This window comes from Engraulis encrasicolus, chromosome 5 (genome assembly GCF_034702125.1).
Source record: "Engraulis encrasicolus isolate BLACKSEA-1 chromosome 5, IST_EnEncr_1.0, whole genome shotgun sequence".
Classification (NCBI taxonomy): domain Eukaryota; kingdom Metazoa; phylum Chordata; class Actinopteri; order Clupeiformes; family Engraulidae; genus Engraulis; species Engraulis encrasicolus.
Window position 1 is genome coordinate 33,733,590 of NC_085861.1, and position 21,081 is coordinate 33,754,670.

The 21,081-nt window shown below is 40.9% G+C and overlaps 1 protein-coding gene across 3 annotated transcripts in view; it reads right to left on the bottom strand.

The window, feature by feature from the left end:
• Positions 1–6,535: 6,535 nt before the first annotated feature.
• The window catches only part of LOC134449294 (toll-like receptor 13), a 197,562-nt gene continuing 183,016 nt past the window's right edge, over positions 6,536–21,081 (bottom strand). For all 3 annotated transcript variants that reach the window (XM_063199158.1, XM_063199157.1, XM_063199159.1), the window contains 3 exons: positions 15,003–15,067; positions 10,291–10,355; positions 6,536–9,778 (listed from right to left, as the gene is read on the bottom strand). In XM_063199158.1, coding sequence (XP_063055228.1) covers positions 6,602–9,577 — 2,976 coding nt within the window. In that variant the 5' untranslated portion in view covers positions 9,578–9,778; positions 10,291–10,355; positions 15,003–15,067 and the 3' untranslated portion in view covers positions 6,536–6,601. The remainder of the gene's footprint in view (positions 9,779–10,290; positions 10,356–15,002; positions 15,068–21,081) is intronic.

Genomic DNA, 21,081 nt, shown 5'->3' on the forward strand with positions numbered 1-21,081 from the left:
GTGTGTGTGTGTGTGTGTGTGTGTGTGTGTGTGTGGAATGTGTGCACACAGATATTAAAAGTTGGGGTTGGGGTCCACATGATGGTGATGAACCAGGACGGCTCTGGACCTCCTGACTGGCAGCTCCATCCTCAACCTCCCTTCCTGTCCTTCACACATGTGCAGGTAAGGCCAATTTTTAAAAACTCACTGCATTGTCTGAGGCAAAAGTAGGAGAAAAGGAGTGAGTGAGTGAGTGAGTGAGAACCCGGCCATTACATGTGATGTGACCCTTAAAGGGCGTGTGTGTGTCCTAGAACCAAGACAGTGGCAGTGTGTGTCTGTCTGTCTTTGGTTAAGGATATTTTTAAGATACTACCTTGTTGTGTTAACATTATTTTGCTATTTCTGACAGGCAGAGGCAGTTTTCTGAAGGATGGTTAATGTCAGTATCAACATGTTGTGATGGAGGCTTCCACCTGAGCTGAACACAGAAACTTGCACACAGTGGTGAGTAAAACACTGAATCTGTTTTGTTCTGCACTAGACCAATAAGTATTTCATACAGTAATTCCTTTCTGTGCTGTGTTTATTTATTGAAAAAAAATGTGGATAGAGGATAATACAAAACACTGGCACTGTAGTGATCCCTGCACAGGCCAGAAGCTGTGTATCTCTTCAGCCTGGTGTTCTGCATTAAAATGATGGGTGTGATTTTTATGTAGTGTATTCTATGTATCCCTCTCGTGTGTGTGTGTGTGTGTGTGTGTGTGTGTGTGTGTGTGTGTGTGTGTGTGTGTGTGTGTGTGTGTGCGCGCGCATGCGTGCAGATGGAAGCAGTCGTTCCTGTTCAGCATTGATATGCCGGTAATGGGTTTGATGAGCCACAGCGTGGTGATGGGCAATCAGCATCAGGACCAGGGCCGCTCACAAGGAGAACCTCCTGCCCTGCCTCTTCATCCTCAACCTCCAATCTTCCTGCTCTTCACACATGTGCAGGTGAGGACAACCTCTAAAATGCACACTTGACTTGAGGCAAAGGGGGGAGAATAGGCGTGCATGCATGCACGTGCACCAAACTTTAAGACAGTAGCAGTGTGTGGGGGGGGCATGTGCACAAGCATATGCACGTGCTCATGTCATGTCCTTCTGTAGGTAGATAGGGGTTGGTTGTTTTTGTCTTAATTGTCATTCATAACATTAACATGCCTTTTTTTGACAGGCACAGAGCCAGTTTTCAGAGGGAGGGCTGATGACACCAGCAACTTCGGATCTGAACCTGATCAACCCAGCACCAACCACTGTGCCGCTCCTCCTCTGCCAACTGCACCACATGGCTCCACCATCTCAAAAAGGCACAGACACTACTCCACTTCCTGCGAAGGATGAGAGAAGAGCCGACCTCCCCACAACGGCACTCACCACCTTCTACAGGGGTGTCATTGAGAGCATCCTGACCAGCAGCCTCTCTGTCTGGCATGGCAGCCGTCAAGCTGAAGACTAGAAGGCAGTACAGAGAGTGGTGAGGACAGCAGAAAAGCTCATAAGATCACCCCTACCTGTTCTCCCTACTACCATCAGGGAAGCGCTAGCCCAGCATGCGGTGCTGCAAAAGCACACTGGGAAACGACTTCTTTCCACAAGCCATCAGACTCCTCAACGCACTGAAGAAAACCACATGAATAACCAAGGACACGGGAGAATATTCCATGAACCCTTCTTTCACCATGCCACTTACACTTTACTCATTGCACCTTGTATACAGCATCTTCACACCACCTGTATGAACTCCTCCTGCCGTGTGTGTGTGTCCACTGTGTTTGTGTATTTATTGTCCATCAGTATGTTAATCTTATTATTGCACACTGTTTGGGTGTCTGTATTTATAGTATGTATCAGTCTATATTTAATGCCAATGCCTTATTTTTAGTTATTAGTTAAATGCACATTGGAGACTGGTCAAACACAATTTCAAACTTTGTGTTAACCCTCTTGTTGACCGTTCACACTTCATAGTGTAAAAGTAAACAGAAATAAATTCACATTTCATTCCTGTCTCGTTCACTTCTTTCAGCAATGTATGTGGCCTACATGCAGGCAAGCTGACAGGGGGGACAAAGGGGTCCGTTGACCTGGGCCCAGTGAGACGAGGGGTCCAGGAATGGGTCCTCATTACATTGTATGTAGTCTATGTATTGAGTGGGGGGCCCTTTCAGATGACTTTGTCCTGGGCAAAGCCAAAGCTGTCAGCGGCCCTGATTATGTATGCACAAACACTGGTTATGATGGTAGGAAATTTTTTCTCTGTTTTCTGATGGCCTTTGAATTAAGACAGGCCAATCTGGAACCTCTCCTGGATAAAGAGGTAAGCTTCAATGGTGTGGTCACTCCTAAATCATAGACAGACATGGAGTATGGTAGGCCTATGGTAATGAAGAAATCGTTTTCTCCAATAAAACAAACAAATAGCCTATTGCTATTTCAAATACTATTTCATATTTTTTCATTAATATCTGCTCTTTTCAAGCTGGCCACATAACTGTGGTGAGGTGACACTCATTAGGCCTACTTCAAAAAGTCGGGAATGTGTTGCTGATGTACATCGTACAACTTTTCTAAGTAGCCTATATCATGTCTTACCAAGTGAACAACCTCGCCTAAAAGGGTTTTTTTAATTATTATTTGTCGGGGTGTGTTAATATCCTGGAAAGGATAAATCTGTGGTTTAATCATATAGCCTACCCAGTGTTAACAGTGACCTCGATACACACAGCTAGGTGAGGTAATGCCAACGCATTGACAGTATATATTTAGGCAATATATACAGTATTTACTATCAATGTGTCAAAGTTGTGTTGAAATCAAAGCATTTTGGCGACCTGATACGTTATGACAAATCTGTGCATAGCGACACGAGTTCTAAACAATGTCCGAGGTACGGGAAGACAAAGCAAAATACATATTGGGATTAGAAAACGTGTGATTTATCTCACTTTCTTACATAAATTGTTGAGAATATTATGTCAGTGGAATGTTCAGTGAAACGTTTCTCTGGAAGATAACAATTTGCACGGGATATCTTTGAAAACATGGAGCCTTCATCCGGAAATGGCCTTGAAAATGACATCATGCAGTATCCCTTCACGATTGGCCAATACGGCAAATGCCGGGAACGCCCATGGGCGTGCTTGCATTAGGGGTGGAACTGTTTTACTGCAGCTGGACCCTTCTCGAATGGCCCCCACACACTGCCTTAGCCTGGTCCTGACCATCCCATAATACTAGGCCTACCATTTCATTTCGTATTTATGGTCTGGCATTTGTTTGCTCTGAAGCGATTGTAGGAAGCAGGAAGTTTGCATTCAGTTATGGTTTGAAATTATTGGACACCTCTCACCCAATCGCTGGCAGTTACTCAACAACAACATAGGGCAGATCAATGGCTCTGGCGCAGATGTGTATGTCATTGTCACGAGTGTCCTCCCCCTTTCGCCCCCACGTGGGGGGCGTATTCGATTATTGGCTGTTTTCTGGGGGGGGGGCGTTGCAATCAAAATTCTACTGCTCCAGGCACTCCACAGAGAAGCACGGCCAGACTACAGTAGTGGAGCCAATCCTTTGGCGGAAGTACGTAGGATGGCTCGCGAGGCTAACACTGCCTTACCCCGTCTCTGGAACAAGCAACATCACCAGGAGGAACTCTCCCAACCGCCCGTGATCAACCCCTACGAGAAATGGAGACACGACCCGGGTGTGAGCTTTCCCTTCCAGGCAGAATACCAGGCACAGCGCGAGGATCCTTACCACACTTACAGAGCCCTGCCACAAGAATACCAGGCGCAGCACGATAATCCTTACTACACTTACAGAGCCCTACCACAAGGTGGCGCACGCAGACAGGCTCAGCACTTGTCTGTGCATCAGCATCATCAGTTTGACCACACCAGGCAGCGTGCTAACGCTGGCTCTTCTGACTCGGCTCACACTTCCCTGGACGGCCTGCAGCTCCAGCCCTACTTCCGCTTTCAGCACCCACTCGGCTCTGCCAACGTCTCTGTGGCATCCAGCAGCACAGACATGACCCTCTACCCCCCCTCCGAGCTTCTGCACATGGCCATGTCTCCACCCAAGCCTCCCCCTGCCAGTCCAGAGGCCTGGTCGTACCCCAGGATGAGGTTGTACTGACCTTCACCAATGTCACTAGATGGACAGTGATGGCAGTCTGTACATATTCAAATTGCCTTTACAATTAGACCAATCAATTTATCAGTTTTATTACAGTATATCACGAAAGTGAATACACCCCTCACAGTTTTGCAGATTTTTGAGTATATCTTTTCACAGGAAAGCATTACAGAAATGTAACTTTGACACAATGATTAGTGACCTTTTAACAACATATTTAACCGCTTCGATTTCTTGTTCACTCAGAAAAAAACAAAATACAGCCATTAATGTTTGAACATGTACTCACAAAAGTGAGTACACCCCAGATTAAAATCCGGTAGAGAAGGGGCTATGTTGGCTCGAATCGTCTCGAAATGAAACGAAATGAAAAGGGAGGACAAGGGAGGTCATCAGTGTGCGTTTCAACCTTTCTTTGCATTGAACTTTTAAATTTTGAGTCTGCATCTGGCTTAAATAGATTGGTGTGAGATTTGAATGCAATCCTATGGAGAATACCATGATCTGCTTCAGTAGTCACAGTGCATGTTGACATGCATGTTTCTTTTAGGTGTATTTCAGATTGCCAATGTTGACAGCATTCATGCATCCCCAAACCATGTCAGTCCCACTACCATGCTTGGCTAGTGAGAGGATACACCTTTTTTGTAGAACTCACTTGTTTACCACCACACATGCTTGACACCATCTAAAGCAAATTTGTTTATCTTGCGAGAGATGAACAGACCAAGGATATGGATCACTGGAACCATGTCGTGTGATCTGAAGAGACCAAGATAAACAAATTTGCTTTAGATGGTGTCAAGCATGTGTGGTGGTAAACAGGTGAGTTTTACAAAAAAGGTGTATCCTCTCACTAGCCAAGCATGGTAGTGGGACTGACATGGTTTGGGGATGCATGAATGCTGTCAACATTGGCAATCTGAAATACACCTAAAAGAAACATGCATGTCAACATGCACTGTGACTACTGAAGCAGATCATGATATTCTCCATAGGATTGCATTCAAATCTCACACCAATCTATTTAAGCCCGATGCAGACTCAAAATTTAAAAGTTCAATGGAAAGAAAGGTTGAAACGCACACTGATGACCTCCCTTGTCATCCCTTTTCATTTCGTTTCATTTCGAGACGATTCGAGCCAACATAGCCCTTTCTCTACCGGATTTTAATCTGGGGTGTACTCACTTTTGTGAGTACATGTTCAAACATTAATGGCTGTATTTTGTTTTTTTCTGAGTGAAGAAGAAATTTAAGCGGTTAAATATGTTGTCAAAAGGTCACTAATCATTGGGTCAAAGTTACATTTCTGTAATGCTTTCCAATGAAAAGATATACTCAAAAATCTGCAAAACTGTGAGGGGTGTATTCACTTTCGTGATATACTGTATGTTGAAAAGAATGGTGATGTCCAAAGTCACAGTCCTATTATTTTCTGTATGTCACCATGTTTTGTGGCAATATAGTTTTACACATTCCTCATCGTATTTTTTTTTCGTCACATTGAAGTTTAATATTTGAAAACTCTTCATGTAGTTGAAAATTAACAACTTGAACAAATATATTAACATAAACATTTCTTTATGCTTGTGAACTTTGTATCATTGTTCTCTAAAAGAAATGTGTCAGAACCAGTACTAAGACAAAAAAAAAACATTTTTGGACATTGATTTCAATAAAATAGTCAAAATAGTCAGTTTTGTCCCAGCTCCTCAAAATTATCTATTTTCCAGTGATCTACAGCAACGAGCCTGAATCAAATACAGGGTGTCCCAAAATGTAATCACACTTCAAATCATTGTAAAGTAGGTATTTATTAATGTTTATACAATTTAAGTTAAGTTTTGATGTGTGTGCAATATAATTTATAGACACCATTTTATTGTTCTATCACCATGTGTTTCAAACTGAAATCTAGTCTGTTCCAGGCTCTGCTGATAATGCGAATCACACACTTATTCTCTCTGCATTTTTGTGCATTTCGCTATCAGTGGCTGCATTCAATTTCAGTGACTGCTGAAGGCGTCATTGACTCATTGTGCAGACCTTCAACATCAATTTGAGAAAAAGTCACTGCAGAAGTGGTGATAAAGCATTAACATGATGTCTGTAAATTCTATTTCACTAAAGCGTAACATTAAAACATAATAACATTAAAGTGTAATAAACACCTAATTAACAATGATTTAAAGCCTGTATACATTTTTACCCTGTATATTCTGTTAACAGTGTGACTGTGAGAATTGGTCCGAGATCGTTTACAGTGTCATCATCTGAAAGTATCGGTTCCTTAAATGATTGCCATGGAAATGCTGGTTGGTTTTAAAAGCTTCTTTATTTTGTTCAGACATTGCAAAAAATATATTTGGCTTCCTCTTTTTTCTTTTTGGATTGATCACACTTCAATTCAGAGCATATTCCACATTTATAAGATCTCACACAGGGATATCTCTCACATCCTCTGTCTGTGACAGACATGCCATGGAGTCTTTGTGAGTGAAAGCCCCGTCTCTGCCCCCCTCGCCCCCCTCCTTGTCTGCCTGGGGCGTGCTGCTGCTGCTGCTGCTCCTGAGAGCCCTCCTCAGCTGGGTCCAGAAGAGCTCCTGGGCCTGGCCCGGGTCGGTGCAGTTCAGGCCGGGCCACTGCAGGTAGGTCTTCTTCAGCATGACCTTGCGCATGCGGTGGTAGGCCGAGATCTGTCTCTCGGAGACGTGTTCCAGAAAGACCAGCACCAGCACGTCCCGCAGCTCGTCGAACAGGAGGTGGCTGGCCAACTGGATCTCCAGCGAACACCACTCGCTGCGCAGGAAGTCCCGGCTCACCACGCACACGGTCTTGCGGCTCCCGTACACTGCCGACACGATGTTGTCCACGATGTAGCGCCCCGGCTCAAAGTCCCGGTGGTGGAGGCAGAGTCGGAGAGACGAGCCGTTCCCCTCCAAGTTTGGCACCAGCTGCTTCAGCACCCACTCCTCGTCCGCTGAGTTGTAGGAGATGAAGGCATCGTATTGGTATTTCTTCTCCTCGTCACGCAGACGCCGCCACTGTTCCCCAAACCATGACCGGAACACATAATAACTGTACTTAAGCTTCCAGTAGAGCTTAACATAAAGCAGAGGTAGAATTGAAAATAGAAGCACCATATTGCTTGTTGAGACAAAGAGGTAAAGTCCAATGTCCAGATAACACACTTTGGTGTCAAACTGGTAAAAATATGTATGAGACTGATGAGGGCATATCATGCTATACAAGAGGACTATCTGAATTCTGTGATTGTTTTTGGTCCAGTTTTGGAGTTCACTGTTGTTGCAAGTACAAACGAGTGCTGTATTCCTCAGATCGACATAGCTGAGATTGGGAAGATTTTCCAACACAGCAGGGTCTATTGTTGACATGGCATTGCGATTCAGATTTAGTTTTCGCAGTGATGTCAGATTTCCAAACACTTGCTCTGATACGGCATCAATGCCCATGTTTTCTATTGCTAAATTGTGTAGTTTCTTCAGATTTTTGAATATGCCTGGCGGTAGCGGTTTCACACCGACACCTGAGTTGTCAAGTGTAAGCCACAGTAAATTAGTCAAATCATCAAATGTGTTTGATCCAAAACTACTGATTCCGTTATATGTAAGTGAAAGTGTTGTTAGGGATGTCAGGCCAGAGAAGAAATTCTGAGGTATGAGCTTCATTCCATATGGTTGCTGGTTATCCAGTTTCAGAGTTGTAAGATTTGATAATTTAGCAAATGGGGAGGTGGTCTTCCTTTCTAGATATTCTATGTGATTGTTCTGCAAGTCCAGAATTTTCAGAGTAGGCCAGAACTTGGCAAATATCTTGAGCTGTATCTGTTTGATGCGGTTACGGTCCAGATAAATATTCTCAAGGCTTTCAAGTCCATTGAATGCCCCTTTTCTGAACTGATCGATTTTGTTACCTCCTAGATCTAGAATATTGAGTTTTTTTAGGGACTGAAATGTGTTGTTGAAGATCACAGAAATCTGATTGTTGCGCAGGTTCAGTGTTGTCAAATTGTATAGATTAATAAAACTTTCAGCGTAGAGGTCTGTCAGTAGGTTATTGTCTAGCCGCAGGGTAATTAGCTGTCTGAGATTGCGCAGAGCATTGCGGGGCAGATAGGCTATATTGTTGATGTTCAATTGGAGAGTCTTCAAATATGGAGTGTGTGCAAATGCATCGTGATCCACCTTAAGAATACGATTGTACCGGTAGCTTAAAAATGTAATACTATAAAAAGATTGGCTTGTGCAGTTTTTCAGCTCTGACAAAAGATTGTGCTCCACCAAAATGGTCCGCAGAGAGTGTTGGCCTTCAAGAAACTCCAAGCAACCCACAGTCTTCAATCTGTTTATTGAAAGATCCAAGGAACCAGTGATTTTAGGGCAACTGAATTGATCACGTTGCAAACTGATGATGTTGTTAGACTGAAGTATGAGTCTATTCATTTCTGTTGATGAGTTCATTAATAGTTGGCACAAGGACTTGATCCCAGCGTTATTGTTGTTGCCCAGATTCAAACCAGAGTAATCCACGTGTACAGGCCTCAGAGATGGGGTGAGTTTGAGAAGTTCTGGGACAGTCACATTGGTGCGTCTAAGACGGAGAAGGGAAATCTCACTCAGATTTAAGCCCTTGAAATGTACAGAGGAGAGCTTGAAATTGTTTGAGAGATCCAGCACATGTACATGCCCTAAGAACTCAGGCTTGCAGCCTAATGTGTAAAGTTCGTTGCCAGTCAGATAGAGTTCTTTAAGGGATGGTGGCAGACTTGCTGAATGCTCAAGTGACTGAAGTTTGTTAAAGCCCAGATCCAATGTACTCAGATTCTTCAAATTCTTAACAGACAAAACAATGGCTGTGAAGTTTTGCAAGATGTTCTTTCGGAGTGTGAGATAATTCAGCTCAGAGCATCCATTGAAAATGTCTGGAGGGATTGTCATCAAATTGTTATCATATAGGATCAGCTGGTCTAGTCTGGCAAGGTCTTGAAAAAGGCCTGGCTTAAGACTATTCAGGTTGTTGGCAGAAAGGTTTAGGTTCCTCAAGTGAAAAAGACTACGGAATGCGTATTTGGAGAAGTTGGACATGTTATTGCTATCCAGATTTAGATTGGTGAGATTTAGGAGGCGAGAGAAAGTGGAATCTGGAATCTCTGTTGTAATGTTGTTGTGAGAAATATTAAGTGTAGTTGTTGTGATTGGTAGATCATTCACAAAGTCACTGATGTTCTTTGTGCCACGGTTAAAGCATCTGAATTCACAGTGAACACATTGATGATACACATTGGACTTCTCAATGCAATTCTTGTAGCTGTAACCAAGGACTGACTGGATTAGGCATGATGCAATTGCCAGGGATGTCACCATTGAAAAATGGGAATTTATTTTAGTCATTGTAACCAATCCAGCAGACCAGTTGGGATAAAGAAGAATCTTAGCAGTGATGTTTTTGTTTTATTAAACTTCAAAGGAAGGTCCACTGGGATCTGCCGGAGGAAAGTGAGTTGGCACTGATGTGCAGTTTCAACCGAGGTTGAAGGGCCAAGTGAAACTATGGTGGGCAGGATGAAGGGTATGCCACCTTATGTCCACAACCTAAAAAAAATTAACAAAACACAGTTAACGAAGTGTGAAGTAACCATAGCCTAATTAAATTTAATATGCTTAACAACCAAATTTCAAACCTGTATCTCAGGTCACAAAGTTTTTATTAGAGTATTATTAAAGTATTATTATTAAAGTATTATTTTTATTTTTTATTTCACATTGATAATCTTGTATATCAGAATGTGTGGAAACAAGTAACCCTGTCTGCACGTCACAAACCAAGTCATATATTCTTATCATAATCATCTGAATACTCTTGAATTGTCATCATAGTTTAATCATTTAATAATTTTTATGTGTTAACTGGATGATCATCTTTTATGTTGATTCTGTAGGGGAATGGTGAAATCAAATAAAACGTGTAGAGGTGGATGTTTGAATTCTATGCTTAGATGAAAAATAATAATAATAATAAAGTAAGCATACACTATAAGAGCACAATAGAGGTAGTAAATTAAATAATTCAAATTCAAATTCAAATTTGGATGTTTTGTACCTACCAGGTTCTTTGCCAGGTAAGGTCGGAAGGGGAGGTTGAAGACCGCCAGGCCTCAGGGAAGAGTATCTGGCGAAAAATAAAAGATGTTGGTCTGTGTCTCTAAGTTTACATTAGATCGTTTCTGTAGTGTTTCCATTGCGGATGCACTGTCCGTGCACATTACTGTAAAATGCTGGAATAAATGACTCCACAAGTTTCATATTGTATGGCGGAATGGGTGCTGCTTGACCTAACCGGTTTGAACTGGAAGCAGTGGATGACTACTTACAGACTTGCAAATTGTAAACTGATTATTATGTCTTTGGGTAGTTTTGATAGGAGCAAGAGGGTGCGGGTGAGGAGCTCTTTCCACGTAGCCGGATATTTTTAAATGTGGATATTTTTTTCTCCTGCTTACATTGGTTTTGGCCTTCCGTTTCCACGTAAGCAGAGTTTTAAAACCCACATATCAAAAACCCGGCTTCAAAAATATCCAATTTAGTGGGCTAAAACGAACCTGTTATTTTTATCCTCATGGTGCGTTTCCACCTAAACAGGAGAAAATAAGGCAGAGCCACATATAAAAATATCCTGCTACGTGGAAACAGCACCTGAGTGTGGTTGCGTAGCCCTGCAGTGAAATATCTGTTCTCCTTTCTGTGGCAGGAAATAATCTCTAACATAAAATACATCAACAGCAGTACTGTTGTAATAGTAATGTACAAGGATAAAATAAATGTTTGTTAATTGAGGACTGTCTTTGAGAGAGAGTTCGACTGAGGTGGTGTAGGTCTTGGATAATATTGTTCCCTGCCTGAGCAGATGGGCCTGATGATTGTGACTGTACCATTATCCGCTGCAATAGTGCCAGTATGTAGGCTAATAAAACAATGCTTTTGCAGCTTCATATCAACAAGGATATTTGAATGTTCTGTTGTATTTGAATGTTCTATTCCAGTGGCCGGGGACCCCTGGGATGCTGCAAGAGGGTGCTAGGGGGTCCGCCGCAAGTTGGAAGAAAAAGTACAGCAAAATAAAATAAATAATTCAATAATATAATAATATAATAATATTCAATAAATGTACACCAAACTAAACAAAAAAAATGCTAAACAATATTCCCATTAGTTAAGAACTGCATTATAATAATCTATTACAGTGGTGCTCAAACTGTGGTACGCGTACCACTGGTGGTACTTGAGACATCTCTGGTGGTACTTGAAAGAATTATTTTTTTGTGCATTGATTTGAAGGCTGATCAAGTTGTTGCAGTTGAAAATGCCTCTTTGGTCACACATTTTGTAATATTGAATTGTATGAATCTGAAAATATAAGGCAGAATAATACTAGGCAAGCAAGAAATTTAAAAACAAACTTGCATTGAATGTGGCCGTAACTGTTGATGCCATTATGAACCTCTCTTGTATTGACTGGCAAAAGTGAATATGGAAGGCCTTTACTGTGATATTCTAATGTTGGTTGTCAAGGTGGTACTCGGAGAGGTCAATATTTTCTCAGGTGGTACTTCACACAAAAAGTTTGAGAAGCACTGATCTATTACATCTCTGCAAAGATTATTATTATCATTATTATTTACAGTTTTTCTCTATTGCTTCCACTATGCAGCACATAGGCTACTTTTAAATCTCAAAATACGTTTTATGTAAACTTATTCTTTTTAATGTGTTTTTTGTACATTTATTTTCCTTTTTGTCTTTGTGTTTGTCTGTGTCTGTAACTATATGTTTGCTGCCATTTTGACCAGGACTCCCTGGCAGAAGAGACTGTAGTCTCAATGGGACAATCCTGGCTAAATAAAGGATAAATGAAAAAAAAAAAAAACACAATTTCTGGTACTTCACACACAATTCTCAGAACATCTCACCCATTCCCCAACTCCCCTAACCAATGTCACTGAACACTAAGCACAATTCCTCCTTTATACTCACATTTCAGTTTTAAAACACACTAATTTCAAACCACTGCACACAATTATCTGGATTACACACAATTTTCAGGAAAAAAATCCCTGGTTGTCGCATTGAACACACTGTCATTCAAAACACTAAAATCAACTACCTCACGTCCTCATCACATGGGCAAACTCTTCATACCGGTTTACAATCTGAAATCATCACCCCATAAGGACACACATTGCATGTGATATTGATGAAAACATGAGTGGATGCAGTGAGAAAACACATTTGTCCAAAATACGTTATACAAGAGATCACTTTCATGTGGTTACCCAATATTTTACAATACAGTTTTTCTCGATTGCTTACACACAGTTTTCGGAATCAGTTCTCGAATTCTCAAAACTCCACACACAAATCTCCGAACCTCACACACAACAGGCAAAACTCTTCACTACCTCTGAAAAATGCACGTCTTGTCTCTAAACAATGTACTCTCTTCTAAAAAGGTCATTTTGCTCTCAAATGACACACACAAGCAGTCATTTTACAGTTTTTCTCAATTGCCTACACACAATTTTCGGAATCGGTCTTCGAATTCTCAAAACTCTACACACAAATCTCCAAACCTCACACACAACGGGCCAAACTCTTCACTACCTCTGAAAAATGCACGTCTTGTCTCAAAACAATGTACTCTCTTCTAAAAACCTCATTTTGTCGTCAAATGACACACACAGACAGTCACTACAATACACATTTGCAGACCCATTAAAACACTGTTGGGCACAGGGTAAAACTAATTTCTCCCAGTAACTTGGGCTTTTTTTGTTCTGGATTGCATGGATACTGTGACATAAGTTGGAAAAACTTAATTCCCACAACACACAAACAGAAACAGAAAGATTTTTTATGTCTTTTTCACAAAAATAACACAAAGATAAACCCCACTGCCTATTTGGCAGTACAAAAAAACCATTACATTACTGTTTAGCCTATAGCTATGACAAAAAACTCTATACTGAACTTGAAACACAGTAGAAACGTATTTTCTTCAGTGTTCTACTTACTAAAGAGTGTATTTTTCTGTAGTACTGTAAAATACTGAAATATTGTTTTTAGACTCGGAGTACACAGACGTGTATATATTTTACATATTTTTAAAAATATTTAAAAATTGCACTAATGTATTGTAAAATATTGGGTAACCACATGAAAGTTATGTCTTGTATAACATATTTTTGAGTTCAAAAACTAAACAAATGGGTTTTCTCCTTGCATCCACTCATTTTTCATCAATATGACATGCAATGTATGTCCTTATGGGGTGATGATTTCAGATTGTAAACCGGTATGAAGAGAGTTTGCCCATGTGATGAGGAAGTGAACATAGTTGCAGTTGATTGTAGTGTTGTGAATGACAGTGTGTTCCATGAGAAACCCAGTGTTTTTCTTTATGAAAATTGAGTGTAATCCAGAGAATTGTGTGTAATGGTGTGAAAAGAGTGTGTTTTAAAACTGGAATTTGAGTGTTAAGTAGGAATTGTGTTTAGTGTTCAGTGACATTGGTTAGGGGAGTTGGGAAATGGGTGAGATGTTCCGAGAATTGTGTGTGAAGTACCAGAACTTGTGTGGAGGCAATCGAGAAAAACTGTAGTTAGTAAATTAGTGCATTTTTTTTAAATGTCCGAAAAATATCTAATATACAGTAAGCTTATATATATTTGCCACACATCTCTGTACTCTGATTCTAAAAACAATATTTTAGTATTTTATTACAGAAAAATACCCTCTTTAGTAAGTAGAACACTGAAGAAAATAAGTTTCTAATGTGTGTCAAGTTGAGTATAGAGTTTTACCATGTGCATATTAGTATTCAATGGTTCACATACGAGTGTATAAAAATGAATGCTTGTGTGTGTCATTTTTAAGAACAAAATTACCTTGTTAGAAGAGAGTACACTGTTTTGAGACAAGACGTGCATTATTCAGAGGTAGCGTGGAGTTTTGCCCGTTGTGTGTGAGGTTTGGAGATTTTTTGTAGAGTTTTGAGAATTTGAGAACTGATTCCGAAAATTGTGTGTAAGCAATCGAAAAAAACTGTAAATAGACCTTTATCAATGGGACACTGACATACATATTATATTGTGAAAGGGGGTGCACAGAAGAAAAAAAACCCAATGTGGCACGACTGATGAAAGGGGGCCTTGGCTGGAATCTAGTGGTTTATGGGGAGCCTTGTTATGGTTATGTTTGGTTCTACTCCATGCACTGTCACCTGCGAATTGAAGGTGCATATTCTCTGATCCCATAGGCCACCCAGACGTGAATAAAAGAACACCCAGTTTGAAGGCGCAATGGGGATATTCATCCTAGAGTTCAAATTTAAATATGATCGCCTATTTTGCAGCCTAAACCGCAGTACACCGTGCACCAAAGTACACTGGCTCAATTATCACATATTAATTTATCTGAGTAACGTTTATTTTGCCTCTGCTTTAGGCCCAACTGAAGGCAGGTAGGCTACCATTCTGTGAAACCTTGATTAGCCAAATCTACTATGACATCAAATGACAATTTAACCAGATCCATATCCAAGTAAATTACCTTCATTCTGTTTTACACTGCACTAAATAAAATAAAATGAATAAATAAATACATCTTTATTGAAATATTTTTTATTTCAATAAGCACAACCGGACCTACAGATATTGTTTCCATGTTATGTGGATAGGTTCACATTAAAAGTTAGCCTAAATAAACATAACAAACATGCGGTGTATGAGCAAGTTGTGTGTAGAAGGGATAACGGTCTTACCTGTGGCATAGAGCTTCCTTTTGAAATCATGACTGAACCATGTTGCTTTGTACCCTACAAAGGCACTTGTGACACAGAGGAGAAAAAAGAGGAAGGTTGACATGTCAGATGACGGCGAGAGAATCAAGTCAACCCACTCTGTACATTTCCATATTGTAAATCCTTATTAGGCCTGTGATTAGGCCTGCTAATAGGGCCTATATAGGGCCATAACATTGGTCATCACTTTCAAATGATACTTTCCAGTAGCAATACCAATGACTTATTCTAACGTGGAATCATCATAACAATCAGCAATAACAGGCGCAGCCAATAGACAGCAATACATACTGAAGCAGGCTTTCATAAAGCATTAGCCTAATTAATAGAAACTAGACTGCCTGTGCAGTCGCCTTCGACTGCTTAAGGTATATCCCCGAAACGCGACGCTTCCAGTCCCCCATCATTCCTACCACTCCCGTCCACCATTTTGTAAACGTATACATACAGACGTGACATGACGTGCATAGGCTTAAAACCAAACGACTATTGTGAAAATGAAGCAAAAAATGGGGCAAATGGTAATACTGTTTTAATGGTTCAGTGGATATACCACATTAGGTACAGTGTAATAACCAGTGTAACAATATTTAATACAATGTAATACCAGTGTAACACCGCCATTTTCTTTAACTTACATCATGTGTTTGTGCGTAAGTGGTATTACATGGTATTGCATATTGTTACACTGGTATTACACTATATTACATGGTATTGCATACTGTTACACTCGTTATTACACTGTACCTGATATTGCATATTGTTACACTGGTATTACACTAGTATTACATGGTATTAAATATTGTTACATTGGTTATTACACTGTACCTAATATGGTAGATTCACTGAAATGGTGAACCATTAAAATAAGGTGTTACCGGGCAAATCAATCCTCCCAGTCAGAAGTTATGGGCCAAATGAAAATTCCGCCATTTTAAAAGTGTTGTCTTCCAAACTCGAATCAGTTCATGAACCTACCCTAGAGCATTCACACACAAAATCTGGGACAAATCCATCCACCCGGTCAGTAGTTATGGGCCAAACAATAATTCGGCCATCTTGAATTCAGCCATCTTGAAAGTGTTGACCTCCAAACTCGAATCAGTTCATGAACCTACCCTAGAGCATTCACACACCAAATCTGGGACAAATCCATCCACCCGGTCAGAAGTTATGGACCAAACAAAAATTTGGCCATCTTGAATTCAGCCATCTTGAAAGTGTTGACCTCCCAACTCGAAGCAGTACATGAACCTACCCTAGAGCATTCACACACCAAATCTGGGACAAATCCATCCACCCGGTCAGAAGTTATGGACCAAACAAAAATTCGGCCATCTTGAATTCAGCCATCTTGAAAGTGTTGACCTCCCAACTCGAAGCAGTTCATGAACCTACCCTAGAGCATTCACACACCAAATCTGGGACAAATCCATCCACCCGGTCAGAGGTTATGGACCAAACAAAAATTCGGCCATCTTGAATTCAGCCATCTTGAAAGTGTTGACCTCCAAACTCGAATCAGTTCATGAACCTGCCCTAGAGCATACACCCAAAAAATCTGGGACAAATCCAAACATCCGTTCAAAAGTTATCGCGTTAACACGCGGCGGCGGACGCGGATGCGGATGCGGACGCGCCGGCGCACGCAAAACCATTACATCCCCGACGCTCCGCGTTTCGGGGATATAATAATGCATGCACTTCTCATTGTCTTAGTTACATGGGCTAACGTCTCTTGCTGCTACTAGGGCCCACAGAAGACTGCTCTATTTGGAATGCATGGGTCCAAAATTGATTTTCTCATTAGAGGCCCACACTTTGCAGCCGTTCAGGCCTTTTTGTTGTTTGTTCTTTCCATCAAACCAGTGAGGAGACTGAGTTTGGTACTTCATTGTATTACTGTGGTCATGTTTCCTCTTGACATAGGGTCTGCTCCTTAAGAAATGGGGCAGTCATGGGTAAGCGGTTAGGGTGTCAGACTTGTATCCCATAGGTTGCCTGTTCGACTCCCGACCCGCCAGGTTGATGTGGGGAGCAATTAACCAGTGCTCTCCCCCATGGTTCTCCATGACTGAGGTACCCTGAGCATGGTACCGTCCCGCCGCACTGCTCACTTCGGGCACCATTGGGGGCTGCCTCCTTGCACGGGTGAGGCATAAATGCAATTTTGTTGTGTGCTGTGAACACTTGTGTGCTGTGGGGTGCTGTGTCACAATGACAATGGGAGTTGGAGTTTCCCAGTTGGGCTTTCACTTCACTTCACTTTAAGAAAAGGCATTAAATATTTTCTGATATTGCTTGTCTGGTAAAATAATTAACTAATATGAACAATAAAAATGAACAGACTCATGAAGCTGTGATGATAAATAGCATGGGATATAATAACAGCCTTTGTGATATGTTATCTGGCATTTAAGTTTCTGTTCCTTGCTCAGTAGGCGTATACATGCAAGAGGGTTGTGTTTCAGTGAGAAGTGAAATCAAATGAAGCATATGACATTGCCCTGCAGGTTAACCACATGGTTTACACATATCCTATTCCCTACAGCTCGATTGAGGCAATCAGTATTATGCAGTATAGGAGTGATTCTACGATTCGGCTGTGCTTTTAAGTCCATGGATTTTATTTGCCAATTCCACTAACTATTAACTGCATCCAATGATGTTTTGGACATTAGCACACATGTATCTTCCATATAATACAGAAAATGTAGACATGGCATTATTTCCCTCAGCAAGAATGAATATTTAATACTGGTTTTGGGCGTTTCCATGCCGTCCTGTTTTCCAAATGTCAGATTCAGTCTTCATATTAGCATGTAAAGAAACTTGTTTTGCCCAAAACGATTGCAAATCACAGTAATCATCACAATATGTCAAAACTGTCAGAAAGACCACTGTCCTTTCCATTATACATGAAATTTGCCATTTTGTGTGTGTCCATGAAAACTGTGTTAACCGTGTCACGGTCTGAAAACCCTTCCATAAATCAGTAATGGTTTGGTCTTAGGCCATACGAATAACATCACGTGATGTCATAACCTCTTTGGCAGGATATGGGAAGACTTTTTGGTAAGTTTTGAGCTCCATCCTTCCATAATTTAATCCATTCTTTTTCATGTTCTCATAGCGGGAAAATTGTCAACTGTGTTATCAACATATTCATAAGAATCTGAATTGGAAATCACATGTAGAAAGACACAGATGAAGCATACAAATACATTAATTGTTTAAGGTGTTATGGTGGAACTTCTGAGGTCCTCAGTTAGCACAACACCATAAAAATGGCTGAAATGTCAAGCCGTGTTACCGTCAATGGTGTTACAATTAGCTATGACAGTTGAGGAGGAGTATGTTTTTGCCAATTTATCTCCATATTGACAGACAAACAAACAAAATAGATGGGTTTGTCTGCTCTGTTTTTTCTCCTAAAAAAGTGCCGACTTGTTCCCCTGCACTGTTGACCGTAACACAGTTGAGTTACGCGGTTGACTGTTTTGAAAGTGTTTTTGTGCTATTGACCCTTATGTGTTGGAAAAATCCTATGAAAAGACACTAGGGATTATCTCTGGAGAAGGAAGTCTTGTGTAAGGAGGGTGACTAAATTCAAATCAGACGTTACAGGGATTTACAATGAACTAGAAATGCACCCAGAGTGTGCAGACCTCGCCAAGGACATTCAGTTTGTTTTTAGACACATACAACATTTGTATAATTATTTGGTGTCATTTATGCAGGTTTATACACACCATTAGTGTGCTCAGAGAATTTAACAGTGAAGTTGTAAACAAATTCTATCTTTTTTATAATTAGGCCTTGATTAACTGTGGTCTGTTTAGTTCACCTGTGATTGTGGTATTAACAAAGTGCTTGGTCATGCTATAGCCTATTGTGAACTTTTGCTATATTGTGCACTGTGCTATAAATACACTTATTGAAGGTCAGAAGTTGCTACATAGGCTATTGGTCACATTGTTATACGCATTTTTGATGATTGGCAGCATGCCTTTATTACCATTTAAAATTTCACAGCTAGGCTCTCATCTCACATTTCAAAGACCAGTTAAGTGGAATTAGGCCTACAGCATATTGTCAGCATTAAGTGTGACATCCCTCTCAAAACCGTTGTTTAGTGTGCAATTTTAACAGTCCTGTGTAGCCTTGATATGCGGTGTGCGCAACTGGTAAACCTCAGCCCGCTTTGAGAAAGATCTGTGATCACACTCGAATAGAGCTGTTGCCTGTTAGTGAACGGGATAGCACAATGATTTTGACCAATATGTATAGGCCTAGGCTTAAACAGCCACAGAAGGGAATAAGCATATTTTTTTGCCTACGAGGCACCCTCATGGCCATATCTTGGCGCTGTCGGCTGAAGCGCATTTACATTTCCTTCCCTGCGTTCCTCATTGAACATCACTATTCACCGTTGCTTATTTGTCCACGGCCATCATGCTGTCGGACTGTCTGGTCCCTGTCAATCTCGCAAACAATTTGGGGTTAACTTTACATGTAGAAAAGGCCGTCTAATGAATTTGACCATTGTGACACAGTCAGAAATCCAATAGTCCTAGCCTATTTTTGGTAACGGTATTATTATTATTAATTTAAATTAGTTCAACCTAAACGATCTGCGGGAGTGGTCACTGTCCATCTCGCAAAAGCATTGCAAAATTGCACTTTACATGTTTTTAACAGCGGTAGGCCTAATTAATTGGACATGATTGTTTGTTAACTTCAGCGAGGGTGTAGGCAACTTTTTAAGTGAAATGCGTTGGAGCTCGCGGCAAAGGAGAGAGTCCCATGGCGCAGGGAGTCCCTCCATGTTCTTTATTGTTGCTGAATGGTACAGGCATGCCCGAGTGGAATATTCGCCGGTGTTCTGTCGAGATGTGTAGCCTACTCGGGCATTATGCATGCTGTCGGGGTGTCTGGTCCCTGTGCATCTCTCAAACAACTTGGGGTTAACTGTACATGTAATGAAGTGGATGTAATGAATTTGATCAGCATTTAAATTTACACGCACATTCCATATTTTTGCCGACGGTAGCCGGATTAATTAGACAACATTGTCAACCCGATATGCAGGGGTGGTCACTGTCCATCTTGCAACCGCATTGTGAAACGTGAAATTACCGCTGCAAAAAATGTGGTTCCACATTTCTGGCAGCGGTAGGCCTATTAATTTTACAGGATTGTTTGTTAACCTAAACTAGGGAGTAACCTAGAAGCTGCCTCCTGATGAGCAACTTTTTAGGTGAAATGCACTTGAGCTGGCGGCGGCAAAGGAGAGAGTCCCTCCCTGTTGTTAGACTACCTCTCGCCGGTGCTCAGTGGTCACCACGCGCACCCTGTGGTCGGCTGTGAAATAGCAGCGAACAAACAAGGTGCAGGACGAACACAGGCAACACACAAACCCAGGCGATCACATAACCTCCTTGGCGGAGGTAAAAATGTGTCAGTCTGTATCACAGCGAATCACAAAATCCTACTTATGAAGCTCAACAATCACATTTTCTATATCAGTTGCACAGATTAATGACAACATTATTGCTAAGGGACATAAACACTTTCAAACGTATGTTGTTTCAACTCTGTAATTTCAAACATATATAAAAATACTACATAGTATTTGTCCATAACACTGTTGACAAAATAATCAAGCAAATGTTCGCTTTCATTAGAGTATTTATCAAATGATTTAAGATTAAACTTGCCAATTTGTTTGTTTGGTAACTTAAATATATACACTATGTAAACATCTAGGTCATTTAGTTGAAAAAAATACTGATAATTGACATTTTGCTTTTGCCAAAAGTGTAGGCGAATCGTAGAATCACTCATAGGCCTACTAGTCTGAGACTAAGCACAATAACTGCTGTTCTCAAAGGAGCACTCCTGCCAATTTCAATATGCTGTTGTATTGGTCACGCTACCCTTGACTTGTCAGTACCCGGTAATGCTGCATTTTTTGGCTCAGTCCTTTCCGAGATATGAGCTATTCTAATGGGGGCAGCTTTTGTTTACATTTTAAAAA